This window comes from Leptopilina boulardi, unplaced genomic scaffold (genome assembly GCF_019393585.1).
Source record: "Leptopilina boulardi isolate dan_hultmark-lab unplaced genomic scaffold, ZJU_Lbou_2.1 LbouV2_59, whole genome shotgun sequence".
Lineage (NCBI taxonomy): Eukaryota > Metazoa > Arthropoda > Insecta > Hymenoptera > Figitidae > Leptopilina > Leptopilina boulardi.
This window is the reverse complement of record NW_026138004.1, coordinates 934696-952006: the sequence shown is the minus strand read 5'-3', so window position 1 is coordinate 952006 and position 17311 is coordinate 934696. Positions and strand designations below refer to the sequence as shown.

General features: G+C 25.9%; 2 protein-coding genes across 4 annotated transcripts in view; both read right to left on the bottom strand.

The window, feature by feature from the left end:
- Positions 1-17311, bottom strand: part of LOC127290329 (histone H2A-like) — a 365622-nt gene that overhangs the window by 16072 nt on the left and 332239 nt on the right. The window lies entirely within an intron of this gene.
- Positions 1-17311, bottom strand: part of LOC127290316 (uncharacterized) — a 192838-nt gene that overhangs the window by 10311 nt on the left and 165216 nt on the right. For both annotated transcript variants that reach the window (XM_051318808.1, XM_051318809.1), the window contains exons 9-13: positions 13847-14097; positions 9380-9630; positions 8267-8419; positions 5940-6085; positions 669-1430 (exon numbers count right to left, since the gene is read on the bottom strand). In XM_051318808.1, coding sequence (XP_051174765.1) covers positions 669-1430; positions 5940-6085; positions 8267-8419; positions 9380-9630; positions 13847-14097 — 1563 coding nt within the window. The remainder of the gene's footprint in view (positions 1-668; positions 1431-5939; positions 6086-8266; positions 8420-9379; positions 9631-13846; positions 14098-17311) is intronic.

Below are 17311 nucleotides of genomic sequence, written 5' to 3'. Positions count from 1 at the left end.
AAGACAAAAAAGTTGCGCAATTTTTGTCCTCTACATGGTAGTGCGTTTAAAATTTTAAATTTCCAAATTTTTTTTTTCACTTTTGTACGGTCTTGACTATAGAAATTCTACAGGTAATGATAGCAATAATAAAATTGTTGTTAAAAAAATTGATCAACAAAATAAAGTAATTTTATCTATTCTTATTAAATTTGGACGAATATTTAAAATTGTAGAAATAAAGTTAATAGACCCTGAGTGACTATACACCGCAGTGAGAAGAGAAACATTGTCATGCGAAAGTAAGAAACTTTTCTCATCGATAAGTGAGTGAAATCAAGGTTGCCAACCTAGAAGACGTGTTGGTAAGGTAGGTATTGAATTTTTCCTTAAGAAACTATTCAATACCTACTTTACCAACACGTCTTCTAGGTTGGCAACCTTGATTTCACTCACTCATCGATGAGAAAAGTTTCTTACTTTCGCATGACAATGTTTCTCTTCTCACTGCGATGTATAGTCACTCCATAAAATTGATGATACACCTCTTAAATGTAATGAAAAAATTACTAAATCTGTTGAAACCCCTGGATTGCTTATTCTTAGTCTACTTTCGTTAAAATTGTGTGATTTTTGGAATTTTCATAACTGAATTGGTATTTTTTTTTCGATTATTGTAAAATAATTACCAGAAGGTGAGACGCCGGGAGTGGTTAGAGAATGAGTGACGTGAGTTGTCATCATTCCACTTGCTGATAAAGTGTTAACAGTCGTTGTACATCCAGTCGAGTGGATTCGATGTTGAGGTGGTGGTTGTTGTTGTTGTTGTTGTTGATATAATGAAGAACTGGCCGTAGAAGTCGTACTCAAAATTGTGGCTGTATGTTGACTAGAATGAATGGTACATGTTGGTACTGGTGGAAGGTGTAGAGAAGGTATTGAGATAATTGGAGAAAGTGGGATACTTAAGGATTGTGGACCGATAACGCCTGGTCCTAATGTGGGAATAGGAGGTGGACCACCAATTGATGCTGAGCTTATTATCGGTGATGGTCCAAGATTTAGGGAAGGTAAATTTGAGCCCATGGGTGATGGAATTGGCGCTGAACTAACGGGAACAGAACCCATTGACTGTGGTTGTTGTTGTTGTTGTGGTGGACAAATTGGTGTTGTTGAATTTGGAAATTGAGATAGTCGTGAATGATAGAGGCTCGTTGATGGATCCGACGACGATTGTGGAGGAGGATGAGGAGGAGGAAGAAGCGATGAAGATTGTTCTTCCTTCCTTTGATGATGACTGACGCTTGTTGTGGTCCCTCCATTTGAATTAATATTACTAGAATTGCTGTTGTTATTGTTATTGATCGTCGTACGATCCCTCTCACGTTCCCTTTCACGATCACGCTCCCTCTCGCTGCTGTGCAACTGAGCCGCTATGGTCGGCTTCCTAGCTGGAACAAATCCCGAACACAGTGCTTGGTAACATTCCACTAAATATTCCATAACGCTAACAACGCGTAAAGAACATTCCAAGTCTTTTTTGTGACACTTAAAAAAAAAAAAAAAAAAAATTCAGTAAATTATTTGAAAAAAAAATTGACATAAAAAATAAAAAAAAAGTTGAATTTATTAAGGATTTGTGGGTAGAAATTTAAAAATTTGATATTTTCTCTCGGAATATTCTTTTTGCGTTTTATGTATACATAAATAATAAATAAATGTAAAAAAGAATTAGGGGTGGGGGAGGTCGTTAATTATAGGAATGAAAGAGATGAATTTTAAACTCATTAATATATAATCATTACAAATATTTATGTTAAAAAACAGTAATTTTTTTTCATATACAGAATATTTTTGTTTCTCGTGCAAAAATCAAAAAAGAAAAAAAAAAATCTTTTGATGTCAGAAATGATTATACCTTACTTAGAAAACATATATATCTATATATAAAGAGTTCAGCAGTAAGTGGACAATAAAAGAGAGAGATATTTTTCAATCTTACCTTTTTCATTATAGATTATGTAATAATTTTACATTTTCATTACATATTTTACAGCTGCAATCCTTTTCTGATACGAGAAGGAATTTGTTTATATATATATAATTAATAAAATTAAAAAACAAAATACTTAATAACTAGAAAAGAAATTAAATTGTTTTTTTTTTTATTTAATATTTTTCAAAAATATTGTCAATAAATAATTGCCTAATGAATTAAAAATTCACCTCTTTCTGATCTTGATTATATTTTATAGTAATGATAATAAATAAATTAATCCTGTAAAATATTTTTTAAATAATTACATTTTTGCTTTTAACAAAATTACAAAAATAAACATAAATTGACTATAAAAGATGACATTGTTAGATTGAAAAGAAAACGTAATATTATTTTTGTATACATTTTTCTTTCTTTTTTTTTTTTTTTGACAAAAGAAACCTTTATTTCGGCGAGGTAATCGATTTTTTTTTTTACACTTTTTATTACAAGTATATTAAAATTGAATTATAACTATTTACAATTTACAAATAGTAATTAAAACACAAGATTTTTCCTTATTTGTATAAATATAAAATAAAACAAAAAATTTGTTTTACAAAATTTGAACTAAATTTTCAAAATAAGCACATTTTTTGAAACTTTCATTTTAAAAAGACAAATTACAAGTCCATAATAAAAAAATCATGTAAATTTGTTTAAAATAAGATTTGAAATTTGTTTTCTTTTTTAATTAAAGTAGTTTCAAATAATTTACTTGTTTTACAAAAAATTCTTATAAAAAAGTGAAGAAATTTATTTCACAATTATTAAAAGAAAAAAAAAAATATTCGTGATGCCCTTGAAAACTTACCAATATTGTTTGTTTTTTCTACCTTATTACGCTAATTAAATAACGATGAAGTATTGGGGATGATTACCGTCGATAAAAATTTTACAAAAAAAGTAACAAAAAAAAAAAAAAAAAAAAACGAAATGAAAATAGAAATGAATCACCGATAGCGATCGCAATCTCTTTTTTCGGGCAATTATTTATAATTATATCGATTTGACGCAAAACGAAAATATTTCTTTTTTTTTCTATTATATTATTATAGATATTTATGAATCTTCCCCAAAACTGTTTTTAAAAAACGGTTCAAGGGTCAAGAATATCAAGTCAATTAGAATTTTGATCACTTTATGCAATATTTATTTTTCAAATGATATTCCAAATATACATGTTTACATAATAAATTATATAAAAGTGATATAATTTTGACAAATGAAATAGGCGTCACAAAAGATTTTATTGTTTTATTTTATTTTTTTTTTCGTTTTTCTTTTTTAATATATATATGTACATCGGTTTATTCGGTCAGTGTAATAAGGATAGTGTTTTTCTTTCTTCTCTTCCTCTTCCATTGTCTTCAATTTTTTTTCTTTTTACAATAAAATAAAAAAAAATAAAAAAAAAAAAAAAAATAATAATAATACCTCGATGCGGAACATTTCTAAAACAGTTGCGGAAACTAACGCAAAGAGTGCAGTGCGCCTAACAAAAGAACAGATCCAAACATTCCAAAAAAATAAAAATAAAATAAAAAAACCAAACACCAAAAAAATATATTCCAAAGCAATTATTTTATATTTATAAAATATTTTACTAATAAATAATTGCTTTGAGACAATAAATTTTTTACACGAAGACATATTAAAATACTGTTTCGAATATTATAATCTAAAAAAAAAGAAAAAAAAAATTACGTCTCTAGAGAATAATAAAAATTACCTAATAATAAATTTGTAAAAAAGAAAATGTTATAAAATAACAAATATACACTAAATTCGTTAATCCATAAGGATTTTTTTTTTCTCTTGAAATCAATTAGGAAAATATACACGAGCCCTTTTCTTTTAGGTGTTGTGCACTCTTAGGTTTAAGTCATACAAAATACTTTTAATTAACTAACTACTCGATCCTTTTTTTTTTTTTTATTTTTTTTTTTTAGTGTGATTGTACAGTGACGGCTTATACATTTCGAATTAGCTTCAATTCTTGACCGAATTAGTCAAATGATTTTTCAACTAGACTGACCGAAGGCCGACTTATTTCGATATTTTTTTTTTTTTTTTCATTTCTTGGGTATCAAAGTTATTTTATTGGAACTATTTATAAGTCAGGCTTTGGTCTGATAAGTGTAAAACTGGGCGATCTGCTAAATCGAACCTTAGGAAAAATTTATTCTATTAATTCTAGTGGCACTATCATGGACAGTAGTTTTATGTTTAATTTGATTTTCGACAAATAATATTTGCATCTTAATCACAAGGATCGCTCTCAATTTTTCCTTTTTTTTTTTGTTTTTTAAATCGTTTTCTCGTCTATTTTTTCAATAATTGAAAAAAGGAAATTTTTCTTAAATTTCAGTTACTAAATCAATGTCAATCAACTGATTAGTTAATTATTTAATTTAGTAGTAAATTAATATATTAATTTAATTAACAAATTAATATATTATATTTATTGTATTAAATATAATACAAAATAATTAACTAGTTGATTGATTAATTTCAGTTATTATATAAAAAAAAAAATTTTATCAAAATAATTATTTAACTAATTGAATTAGCAATCTATTGACTGCATTACTATTAATAATAATATAATAATAATAATATAATAATAATAATAATAATATTAATAATAATAATAATAATAGTGATAATATGATTAAGTGGAGCAGATCTGTCTCGTGGAGCGCCCAGAGTCTTTCGTCTAAGAACATTAGTAAAAACATACCTATCACAAGTTCTAAGGAAAGCTTGGCAAAAAATAACAAATGTCGAAAGTCGCTGCCCCAATTCTTATCTAAATTTTTTTTTTCTTTTTTTTTTTTTATTATTAAATCTAGCTTCGTAAGAAATGAACTATAACTATAACTTTCATTAATTATAGTTTAAGATTAGAAGCGTAGTAGTTTTTTTTCTTTTTATTCATTTTCAATTTCTCTCTCACAGTCAGGTTATTTTATTTATTCATTATTATTATTATTTTTTTTTTCTTTTTTTTTTATGACTTTGTTTGCACAGTTCACCAAGTTCAATGGCACAAAAGAATTGAAACTATCGGATCACACTGCAACTACCCGTGTTTGAGAAAACGATCGCTTGGCATTCGATTACAAAGATTTTTTCAAGAAAAAAAAAAAAAATAAACAAAAAAAAAAAAATAATAATAATTAATCAAAAAGAAAAAAAAAACAAGCAAACCTGCGAAAAAAAAAATTCTTTTTTTTTTTATTTTCTTACTATTTTCCGTACTGACTCATTGTCCAAAAAAAAAAAAAAAAAAAAAAAAATCACTTAAAGCTCGTTCTCTCTCTTTTACACACACTCGCTCTCTCATTTTCTCTCTAAAAAAAAAAAAAAAAAAAAAAAAAATTCTCTACCGGATTCGGAATTTTCTTCTAGTAGATTTTTTTCACACTTTTCAGCTGTTTTAAAGACTAGAAGAATGATCTGGCATAATAGGGTTGTTCCTTTATGGTTTTTCTTTCTTTTTGTTTTTTTTTTTTTTCATTTTAATATTTGAGGATGAAAAACCAAGTTTTTCTTTCTGTGTTTTCATTTTCATATAGACTCATTTTCTTTTTTTTTTTGTTCGTAGCAAAACGACGATTTTATTCCTCCATCGTCTTTTGCTGACTAAAAATTACTAAAAATAAATAGACAAGGCTTATCAGATCGCGTGAGAATTTAGTAAATTTTTCCAGAGATTTTTGTTATTTTTTACCTCTTTGTTTTTCTAATTATTTATTCTAATGAAAAAATTTAATTCAATGATGATTTTTGTGATCATATGAAAAAAGAAAACAAAAAATGAAAACAAAAGCATGACAGACGATCTGATAAACCTCGACTTGTGCGTGACGTTTTTTCTTTCAATGGAAGGCAGTGGGGGGTGGAGCGACTCGCTCACCTGCAGTATCAGCAGATGCAGGCGCAGGTGCTGCGACAGGAGCTGTGGGAGCTGAATTTCGTGCAACTCTTCTCCTCTCCTCCTCCTCACGAAGTACAGCCTGCTCTCTTGCCTGCCTCAATCTGTGTTCCTCTTCCAGCTTCAGTCTGTAAATAAAGAAAATTCATTAGAAACATTATTTTTCTTTACATTTTAATTTTTTCTTTAAAAAAAAAAAAAAATAGTAATTTAATTCATAAAAACAATTATTTATATAGTTAATAATATAACTATAAATATATATCATCCATTTTCTTTTTTTTTTCTTTTATTTATCAAATAGAATTGAATCTAATTTTTGTATTACCAAAAGAATTTTTATTTAAAAAAAAAAAAAATTTTTAATTCTATTAAAAAGAATTTCTATTTAACTGATAAAAACTAATAAACTGTTAAAAAATAATATTTATTTAAACGAAATAGAATTTACGGAAATTTATTCAATTACATTTTTTAATCTAAAATCTATATATTGAAACGAATTTTCATATCGAAAAATTATTATTCAATCAAAAAAATAATTCTACAAAATTTCTATTTCACTGAATATTTTTAAAAATTGAATCAAATTTTCATAAGGAATAATATTTATTTATTATTAATATTTTATTTAAACGAAACAGAATTTTTGTTTAACCGAATTTACAGAAATTAACATTTTTTAATGTAGAATATTGAAACAAATTTTCATATCGAAAAATTATTATTCAACTAAAATATAATATTTTTTCAAAATTTCTATTTCACTGAATATTATAAAATTTACATTCAATCGAATTTTTAAATCGACGAATTTTTTTATTTAAAATTCTTGTTTAACAATATTTTCATATACCGAAAAAAAATTCTATTTAAAGGAATTTTCATTTACAACATTTCTATTTAATCAAATTTTTAAAGGACAGAATTTCCATTCTACCAAATTTGTTTTTAATTTTTATATGGACCAATTGATATTTGCTATATAATTCTTAAAACATCGAATTTCTATTTGAAAGAATTTTTATTTGTCGAAAAAAATCCCTTAGAAATATTTTAATTTGAATTTGAAAAAATTACTCATTCAAAAATTATTTATTACTAAATAAATTACTTTAACTTAAATAAAAATTTTATCAAATGAAAATTTGACTATTGAACTGAATTTTCATACTATAAAATTTTTATTTAACTGAAATTTTATTTAACATAATTTCTATTAAATCGAATAATTAATATAGAAGAATTTTTATTTTCTAACTAAATATTTTCAAATAGAATTTATATGAAAACCAAATTTTCAAAGAAAAATAACTTTTATTTAATCGACTTCATATTATTTATTAGAATTTTTGTTTAACCGATTTTTATAAAATATAGAATTTACATTTAACCAAATTTTATAAAGTAGAATTTTTATTTAATCGAATTTTCATACCTTATTGAAAAAATAGGAAAAAAAGTATTTTAATCTTCTTCTAAAAATTATAGAAAATTTTTCTAAATATAATTAAATAATTTCCTAAATGCCGAATATTTAAAATTTTCGAAAATAATCAAATTCGATTATCGTGAAAATTTGTAAAGTATTCAATGTTTGGACTTGTACAAATTTTCCACAATTTAAAAATAAATAATTAATAAATAATAAAAATTCTTATTTAAATTGGAAAAAAATTTTTTTTAACTTTTTTTGATAGTTTTGCAAATTAGAAAAAAATGTAAAATTTATGTTTATGTAAGTTTATAAAATTCTTGAATTCGAAGTTCTATGGTAATTTGAAAAATAATTAAATTCACGGTTTTTTTAAAGTCGAAAAAAATTTCAATCGTTTGCCAATTGAAAGTATTTAAAAATTAAGAGAATTTTCAAATTCAATGTAAATTCTTGTGTAAATTTCAAAATTGTCTATTTTGTAAATTTCAAAATTTTCTTCCTTTTAGAAATTTGTAAATTTCAAAAAAATACTTCTACGTGAATAATAGAGAAAAATTTGAAAATACAAATTTAATAAATTATTCAAATTCGAGAAAAATTTCAAATTTAAGTAAAAAAAATATTTTTTAAATTAAAAAATGAGCGTTGACAACAAAATTACAAACTCTTTAAATTTAGATCGATTTTTAATTTTGAAAAATAATTTAATTTTCAACATTCTATGTGAATTTATTTGAAAATTTTCATTTTATCTTGTTTGTAAAATAATTAACATAGAAAGTGGATGATATAATTTTTTTTTTATGAATAAATATTACAGAATAATTAATATAATTTTATCAATAGTAATAAGAATAAAAATAATATTTACCGTTCGTGCATCACCGGGGACATGAGACTTAGTGAACCCGGTGGCATCATGTCTTGACTATATCTCAATCCATAGAGAGGATATGATGGGAGACCAGGAAACAAGGGCTGTCTCAACATATTACATCTTTCCAAATACAATTGTTCTTCTATTCTGAAAGCATAAAGAAAAAAAATGCGATTTGAATATTTAAAAAATTCAGTTTCCAAATTTTTAGCATACAAATAAAAAATTATTCCCCAAATTTTTTTATTAATAATAATTTATTATTTTATTTTAGACGAATTTTAATTTCTTCGAATTAGCATTTGAAAGAATTTCTTTTTATACGAATTTTAATTTCACAAAATTTTCTTACTACCGAATTTTTGCTTGGCAGAATTTTTATTTTACAGTCATTTACTTTACATATGACTTTTTATAAAAAAGAATTTTAATTCGAATATTCCGATTCACCAAATTTTAATTTATACGAATTTTTAATTGATATAATTTCTAAGACGTCGAATTTTCATTTTTTAAAACTGACCAATCACAATTTTTTAGATATAATTTCTAATTGGTTAATTTTTGAAAATTCCACCGTAATCTTTCTGTCGATTTTCTCTTCGGCTATTTGTAATTTCGTACAAATGAAAATTCGTCGTCTTAAAAATTATATTAATTAAAAATTTGTACAAATAAAAATTCAGTGAATTGAAATTTATTTAAAATTAAAATTCTTTTACATAAAAAGTCCTGTAATGAAAATAAATGTAAAATAAAAATTCTTCTTTCTGTAAAGCAAAAATTCGGTAGCTAAAAATTTTTTTTATATAAAAATTCGTATAAAAAGAAAATCTGTCAATTAAAAATTTATAAAATAATTCATATTAAATGAAAATTCTAACAAATAAAAATTCTATGATGTAAATTTTCGGTTATATAAAAATTCTTATAATACAGAAAATTGGTTTAATGAAAATTCTATAAAAAAATAATAATTCGAAAAAATAAAAATTCGACTAAAAGAAAATTATATCGAATAAAAATTCTAATAATTGATTTTTAGAACAAATATTAATGCGGCCAATAAAAAAAACGTTTAAAGAAAATTTTTTTTTTAATTCTTACCTATAAGCGTGTTGCAAATGTGGCGGTGGGTAGAGACTATGATGATAAGGACTGTAGGCTGCGGGGTCCAGGGCGAATGGCGGTGGTGGTGCATGAGCGGGATGATGTTCGGGCCGATATGGCTGAAAACCAGATCTGGCCAGTAATTCGGAAGCTGTGGCAGTCACATTGTGTTTGCTGGTTTCAGCAGGCCTGGCAGTTGTATATAAAGAGGGTATTTCTTCTGGCCGACGCTCATGTGTCGTTCGCTCCTAAAACACAAAAAAAAAAATTCCCATTATTATTTTTTTCACAATTAAACTATAAATTAAAAAAAAAAATAAATAAACTTAAGAAAACTAAAAAATCACCTCCTGAGAAGATTTTTTAATTTAATTTAATTTACTACTAGCAAAATTAAACGCGCGCAAGCGCACCAAATTGAGTATTTAATTGTTTGTTATAAAGAAATTAAAGATTAATATTATCAATAATAATTTAATTTATAAGAATATTATTACATATTAACTGATAATAATGAAAATTATATGTTTACAGGCCTCGGATTATACGACTTTTTCCGACTTTTTTCAAAAATACGACTTTTATCGACTTCTTTTAATAAAAATGCGACATTTTTTTTACATTTTAAAAAAAATGTAAATAAAATACATTTTTTTAGTATAAAATGTAGATCTTCTTCAGTTCTTCTTCAATTCAATTAATTAACAAATTTTGAACTAAAATGATTCTTCACTAAATTAATTATTTTTAATAATTTTAATGAAATACATCACAAATTCAATTATATCAAAATTATTTTTTCAATTAAAATTTTTATGAAATTTAACAATTGTTTATAATTTAAAAAAAAAATTACAATAAAATTGAATTATTTTTTAAAAATTTCAATTCAAAATAAACTAAAATTCAATTATTACCCGAAATTTTAATTAAAATTCAATTATTTCCCAAAATTTTCAATTCAAAATGAACTGAAATTCAATTATTTTCCAAATGTAAAATCAAATAAAATTTCATTATTCTCAAAAATTTGAATTCAAAATTAATTGAATTTTCAATAATTTGAATTTAAAAGCATCTAAAATTTAATTATTTCTAAAATTTTCCATCGAAAATTTTTTTTTTCTTGAAATTTAATAATTTCAATATTATAACTTTAAGGAAATTCAATTATTTTTAATTATTTTAATAATATTCTTTGAAATTTCAACTATCTGAAACCATTTTTCAATTAAATATGATTTTCAAATTATTGTATTTTGTCCGCATTTTCTAATAAATTTTTAGTGAAATCATCTAAAATTTTAATTACAAAACACTTAAAATTTCAATTAATTTCAAAAATCTCAATTTTAAATCTTTGAAAATTCAATTAAATTTAAAAATTGTTTTCCAAAAATTGTTTGATAAATTATTTTTAGTTCTGTAAAATTTAATAATTGTTTGAAAATTAACAATATCTTTTGAAATTTAATTATTTCTAAAAATTTCAACTTTAACCCTTCGAAAAGGATTATTAAAAAAAAATTTTTTTATTTAAAAATCTGTAAAATATTTTTGTTAAAATAAAAAACAAATCCACTTTTTTTTGGAATATAAATCGACTAAAACGACTTTTTGTGTCTTTAAGTTGTTTCGAGGCCTGTGTTTTTATAATTAATATTTAATAGGTATTCGTTGGCCCCTGGTACCTTAAAAATTTATTTTTTTCAATTTACTATCTTGTACGAAATTTCCTGGCGCATCTTTTTTCTCATCATAAATTTTTTGTATTTGTATACAATTTTTGAATCAATATACAACTTTAAAAAAATTTTCGTTGGTAAACTTTGTGTACTTCAGCTTCGTGAATTGAATTTTCGAATTTGGAATTTTAAAGAAACTTATTCCGAAATTTGGAAACACAATTATAAAACTTTGTCAAAAATGAGAAAAAGAATTGTCAAAATTTGACACGTCATAAGATTACTATTCAAAAAAACACATGAAATCAGAAAAGGCCAACTTCAAGTTAGGACAGATAAAATAAATTTTACCAAGCATTTTATTATTATATAATTTTTAATGTATAATCAGTAAATATAATAATATTTTCAAATTAGAAAATTTTAATTTGTGAATTTTATTATAAACAAATTATTACATATTTACTGTTACAGGAAAAATAACAGTACAATTAAAAAAACAGTTATTTTAATAAACACATTTTATCTCAACTTTCTTCTCCATTTACAAATATAAAATATTGATTAATCATTTTTTCATACAGTTAATAAATTATTTTTAATAATCACTGGCATATATACAAAAAAAAAAATATATATATATATTCGCGCGCGAATTAATGTTCAGTCACGAAACTAACTCGTTAAAATTTTGCCACGGTCTTTATCGTAAATTTTTCGAGAGAAAGTCGGAACACACTCATTTTGTCAATATTTCAAGCGAATAATGAGGTTTATATAATAAAATAATAACACCAAATATGAAATTTGTTTTTTTTGCATTTTAAAGTAAAAAATTTTTCGATATAATGGAATTTATTTATTTGATATTACTATATTATTATAATTATAAATTTTGCAATTTATTATTTTATTTATTTTTATTTTAAATTTAAGTATCTGGAACATGAGGTATTTGTGCCAAGATAATTTCATGGCAAATTGTTTCTGTGGAACTTGGGTCATAAATATATTGTTTTCTTTTTTTTTTTTTTGTGGTGGTTGAAGAGTTTAAGATTCAAATAACGAAGCATATCTATATGTATATAAATATACAAGAGAGTAAACTTGCGGTAATTGTGCCGGTCGGTTAAGCTCTCTCCATGAAAATTGTCAGGACGGACGTGTACTTCCGGTTGGATTAAGGTGGATCACCTACTTTACAAGCGCACAGAGAGAAAAGAGAGCTATAAGAAGAGAGTCCCTAGAGATCTCTTTGATCTTCCGATTATCGCAGCTAAGCTATTTTCCTATTCGCTTGAGTAAACTTCTTTTTCATTTTGAGAATATTCAAGCTGTCGCGAGCGAGGATCCGAACATCCTTTTTCGTATCAACGATTTCTGATTCACTTTTTTTTTTCTTTCTTTCTTTCTTTTTTTTATTGAATTTCTCCTATTTTCTCTCTCTCTCTCTCTCTCAATATATATCCGTTATTTGAATTTTATTATTATATATTTTAACTTTGATGTCAGTAAATGCAAGTGCGATAAAAATAAAGATATGAATTTTAAAACAAATGTCAATAGCTTTCAATTTATGTTTGAAAAATTAGTTTCCACTAAAAATCTCGCAAACCATTTCTAATTTTCTAAAAGATTTTTATATAATTTTGGTAGTTTTGGTCTAATCTAAATGCCACAGGTATTTATTTTGGATTTGACTTGAAATTTTTGAGCTAGGTTTCTGCATTACCGACACACGAAACAGTTGCTATTAGTGGTCGGTAAGTTCTCTATTTAGTTAATTTCGTTTTTAGTTAATAAGTTCGATATTTTGAAACAAAATCCAATTAAAAAAACCGCCGAAAGGAATCAAAATTAGTTTCCACTAAAAATTTCGCAAACCATTTTTAATATTCTAAAAGATTTTTATATAATATTGTTAGTTTTTGTCTAATCTAAGTGCCACAGGTATTTATTTTGGATTTGACTTGAAAATTTTTTAGATAGGTTTCTGCATTACCGACACAAGAAACAGTTGTTAGTAGTGGTCGGTAAGTTCTCTATTTGGTTAATTTAGTTTTTAGTTAATAAGTCCGATATTTCGAAACAAAACACCAAACGAATTATGTTTGAAAAATCAGTTTCCACTAAAAATTTCGCAAACCATTTCTAATTTTCTAAAAGATTTTTATATAATTTTATTAATTTTGGTCTAATCTAATTGCCACAGGTATTTATTTTGGATTTGACTTGAAAATTTTTAGCTAGGTTTCTGCATTATCGACATACGAAAAAGTTGCCTGTGTTGATGTCGGTAAGTTCTCTATTTGGAAAATTTAGTTTTTAGTTAATAAGTTTAATATTTCCAAACAAAACTCCAAAGGAATTTTGTTTGAAAAATCAAACTCCAAAGGAATCATGTTGGAAAAATCAGTTTCCACAAAAAATCTCGCAAATTAAAACCGATTTAAAAATTTTTTTTTTGTATAATTCTATTATTATCAGTCTAACCTAAATGCCTCGGGTATTTTTTTTCCAATTTCACTTAAAAAAATCTAGTTAGATATCTACATTACCGACAAGTGGAATAGTAGATTTTTTTCACTTTTACATTACTACTGTCGGTAACTAAGTTTTCTACTTAGTCACCGACGATATTTACCAAAAAAACATAACCTAAAACTCCTATTAAATTATTTCTCAATAACTAACGTAAAATAAACGTAAAAAATAATAAAAAAAAACATAAGAATGATAGAAATAAGAGAAATAAAAGAAGTAAATTAATGTTAATTACCTTGGCGGGAGATGGTCCTCGAACAAGAGGTGGAGGCGCTCGGTTTTTAGGACTAGCTCGCGGCTCCTCCTCTTGTGGTGCTGGACCCGCTTGTTTGGCCAAATTTCTCAAAGCAGCCGCAAAACTTCGACTATTTTGCTGACCACCTGGACCCGGTCCAGGAGTATGACCCTGAGGTAAAACACCGGAACTTGGTCTGTGAGACTTTCCGATTGAGGCTGGTTGAGCTTTGGTGCTAGCAGGTTGAAGACCTAAAACAAAAATTAACAAAATACATTAAAATTTTATTTTTAATTATCTCTATATGTATTGAATTATTAGAAATATTTATTCCTCAATTTTTTATTTAAAGATGAAATCAAAAAAGTTTTCTAGTGCTAAATTACTATTTGTCCGAATTCGGTCAAAATTCGGCAATTTGGAAAATTTGAATACTTTGGTTAAGTAAAAATTCATCAAGAATAAAATTCACTAAATGTTACAAAGATACTTTGATTTTTACTGCATTTTTATTTTTAATCAGTGTTAATTTTCCAAAATACCGAATTCTGCCCGAATTCGGACAAATAGAAATTTAGCCCTAGAAAATACTTTGTATTCAAATAACCTAAAAAACGATATTCGAAGAGAGAGAGAGAGAGAAATAGAGATAAGAATAAAAATTGTCGGTGAATTTTGCTTTGTATTAAGTAAAAGCGAAACGGAAAAGAGATGAAGAAAAAAAAATGAGAAAATGCGGGCCGATTTTCCTTTCATTTTTTTTCCTTGTACAGAAAAACAGAATTGTCGGTATCCGGGATTCTATTGTCTCCGTACTGTGCTCTCTGAAGATAAGATAGCCAAAGGAGACAAGAGGAAAAAAAAGAGAGTGAGAGAGAGAGAATTTTAGTACCACGGCAAAGAGGTCCTACACGGAAGATATCGCGACGAGTAGAGAAACGAGAAAATAAACAGAAAGAGAGAGAGAGAGAGAGAGAGAGAAAAAAGGTGGAAAAATGCCAGCACTTATATACCGAGGGTGGTTTTGCACCCTCCATTCAATTCCTCATCAGGAGAGTGCACACCTTCGAGGAGGATTCTCTCTCTCTCTCTTTTTCTTTCTTTTTCTCACACTGTCTTATATTTAACGGGGTGCTCATCCCGTGTCCCTTAAAGTGCTCTACCGGAATACTATTTCTTTTCATTTGTATTTTTACCCTCGGTCGGTATCCGCGCAACGACCCTTACCATCGTTTCAATTGTCGTCGACGGAACAAAATAAGACAGAAATCAGGAAAAAAAAAGATATGACAATCCAACAAAAAGGAGAGAAAAAAAATTCAAGCTTGATTTGAGAATAAAAAAAAAATCCGTCTACTTTATAAGAAAACCACTTTCAGTAGTAGAATCTTTTTTTCATTTTCAGTTCCAAAAGGGAAATTATAATATCAAGTGTAAAATTACTACTGCATAATATTAAATTTAATTTTCAAATCTAATTTAAAATGTTTTAATCTTGACGTATTTATGTCTAACCTAACCTCATTTTTTAACTGCTAAATAACCTTAAATTTATTTACCTACATGAGAGAGAAAAGGACAAAAGATATTTCTATCCTTTTCTCTCTCATGTAAAAGCTTAAGATTTACGATTAGATATTTCATTCTGCTTAGGCATAATCTAACCTAACCTCAATTTCAACATGAAGTTAACCTGTACTTTCAAAAATTATTTTGAAAATAAATTTTTTTTCTGTTTTTGTAGTTTCTGGGGTTCCTATTTAGACTAGGCTTAAGGCCAGGTCCAAGTCGAGTCAGCAGTTCCTTTGAAGTTTCAATGGAACAGCTGACACGACTTGGACCTGGCCTTAAGGTTAGGTTAGATATAGTTTGATTCGGTTCTGTTATACACTATAAAAAAATTTCCAGAGGTATTTTACAATGTTGGATTTTGGAAAAAAATTACCACCAGTTCTACATCGTTCTACAAAAAAACTAAGGTTGTCTAAATAATATTTTTTGCCTTGTATTATAACCTAACCTCAAAACTTTGGCTGTAAAACACTGTAAAAAATTGCAGAGATGTTTTACAATTTCGGTCAATGGAAAAAAGTGACCACCCGTTCCACACATCATAAAAAAAAATTTTAGAACGTTGTAAATTGACAAGCCGGAAAATCAGAAGGCAACATAACCTAAAATACTTTTTTAGGAAAATAAGTGTACTTTTTATGTAAAATACTATTTTATTATTATAAAATAGTATTTTACATAAAAAGTACATGTATTTTCCTAAAAAAGACATAATAAGTGAAAAATTTACAAAATAAAAACTATTTTTAGGTTATGTTGCCTTCTGATTTTTCGGCTTGTCAATTTACAACGTTCTAAAAATTTTTTTTACGATGTGTGGGACGGATGGTCATTTTTTGCCATTGTCCGAAATTGTAAAACACCTCTGCAATTTTTTACAGTGTTTTACAGCCAAAGTTTTGAGGTTAGGTTATAATACAAGGCAAAAAATATTATTTAGACAACCTTAGTTTTTTTCTTTATCTAGAAACTATTATTAATTTAAGCCTGTTTATTAATAACATAACCTCAATAATTTCAGAAACAGAAGAACCAATCACGTGACAAATTTTAATACATCAACAGCAGCGCCATCGTTGGCGGGAAATTTAAAAAAAGTAAAAAAAGAACTTAAATAACTTCTCCTTTTTCTCAATTGTCCGGGGAAATAAGAAAAAAATAAATAAAAAAAAAAGAAATGAGGGTTGAAAGAAAAAGATAAAGTTTCGGCTTAAAGAACATTATTATTATATAAAGAAACTGTTGAGAGAAAGGACCACCAATGAAGGGGAGTGGAGATCTGACGCTGAAAGTGAAGTTAATTATCGACTCTGGGCTAATTGGTATTCGCAGATGGGCTTCACCGGCTACTGGGCACGATGAGGAAAATATCAGATGAGATAATTGGACGATTAGCAGCTTGCTCGAGTTGCCAGAGACTCGCTTCCAACGTCCGGTGAGTAAATTAATTCCATTTGGCAATTATTGTATTAATATATATATATATATATAGGAATAGGATGTGTGTTATACACTGAAAGAATTATTTATAGCATTTATTTTTATTTTCTCTCTTTTTATTGAGAATTCATTTTTATTATTGAATACAATTTCCTATATTTATACACACCTGCTACCGTTTTTTTTTGTTTTATTTAGCGAAATAAATATGATTCCAATTTATTACTTCGTTAAGCTAATTTTATTTGACAGTAACATAACCTCAAATTTAAACAAAAATTGATTTTCAACAATTTTATTAGATGTAATTATTTTTTAGATGAATTTTCATTTTTCGAATTAACATAATTGTCAGAATTTCTTTTTATTAAGAATTTTTAATTAACAGAATTTTTAGACACTGAATTTTTATTTGTCCGAAATTGCAAATGGCCGAACAAATAATAATCGACA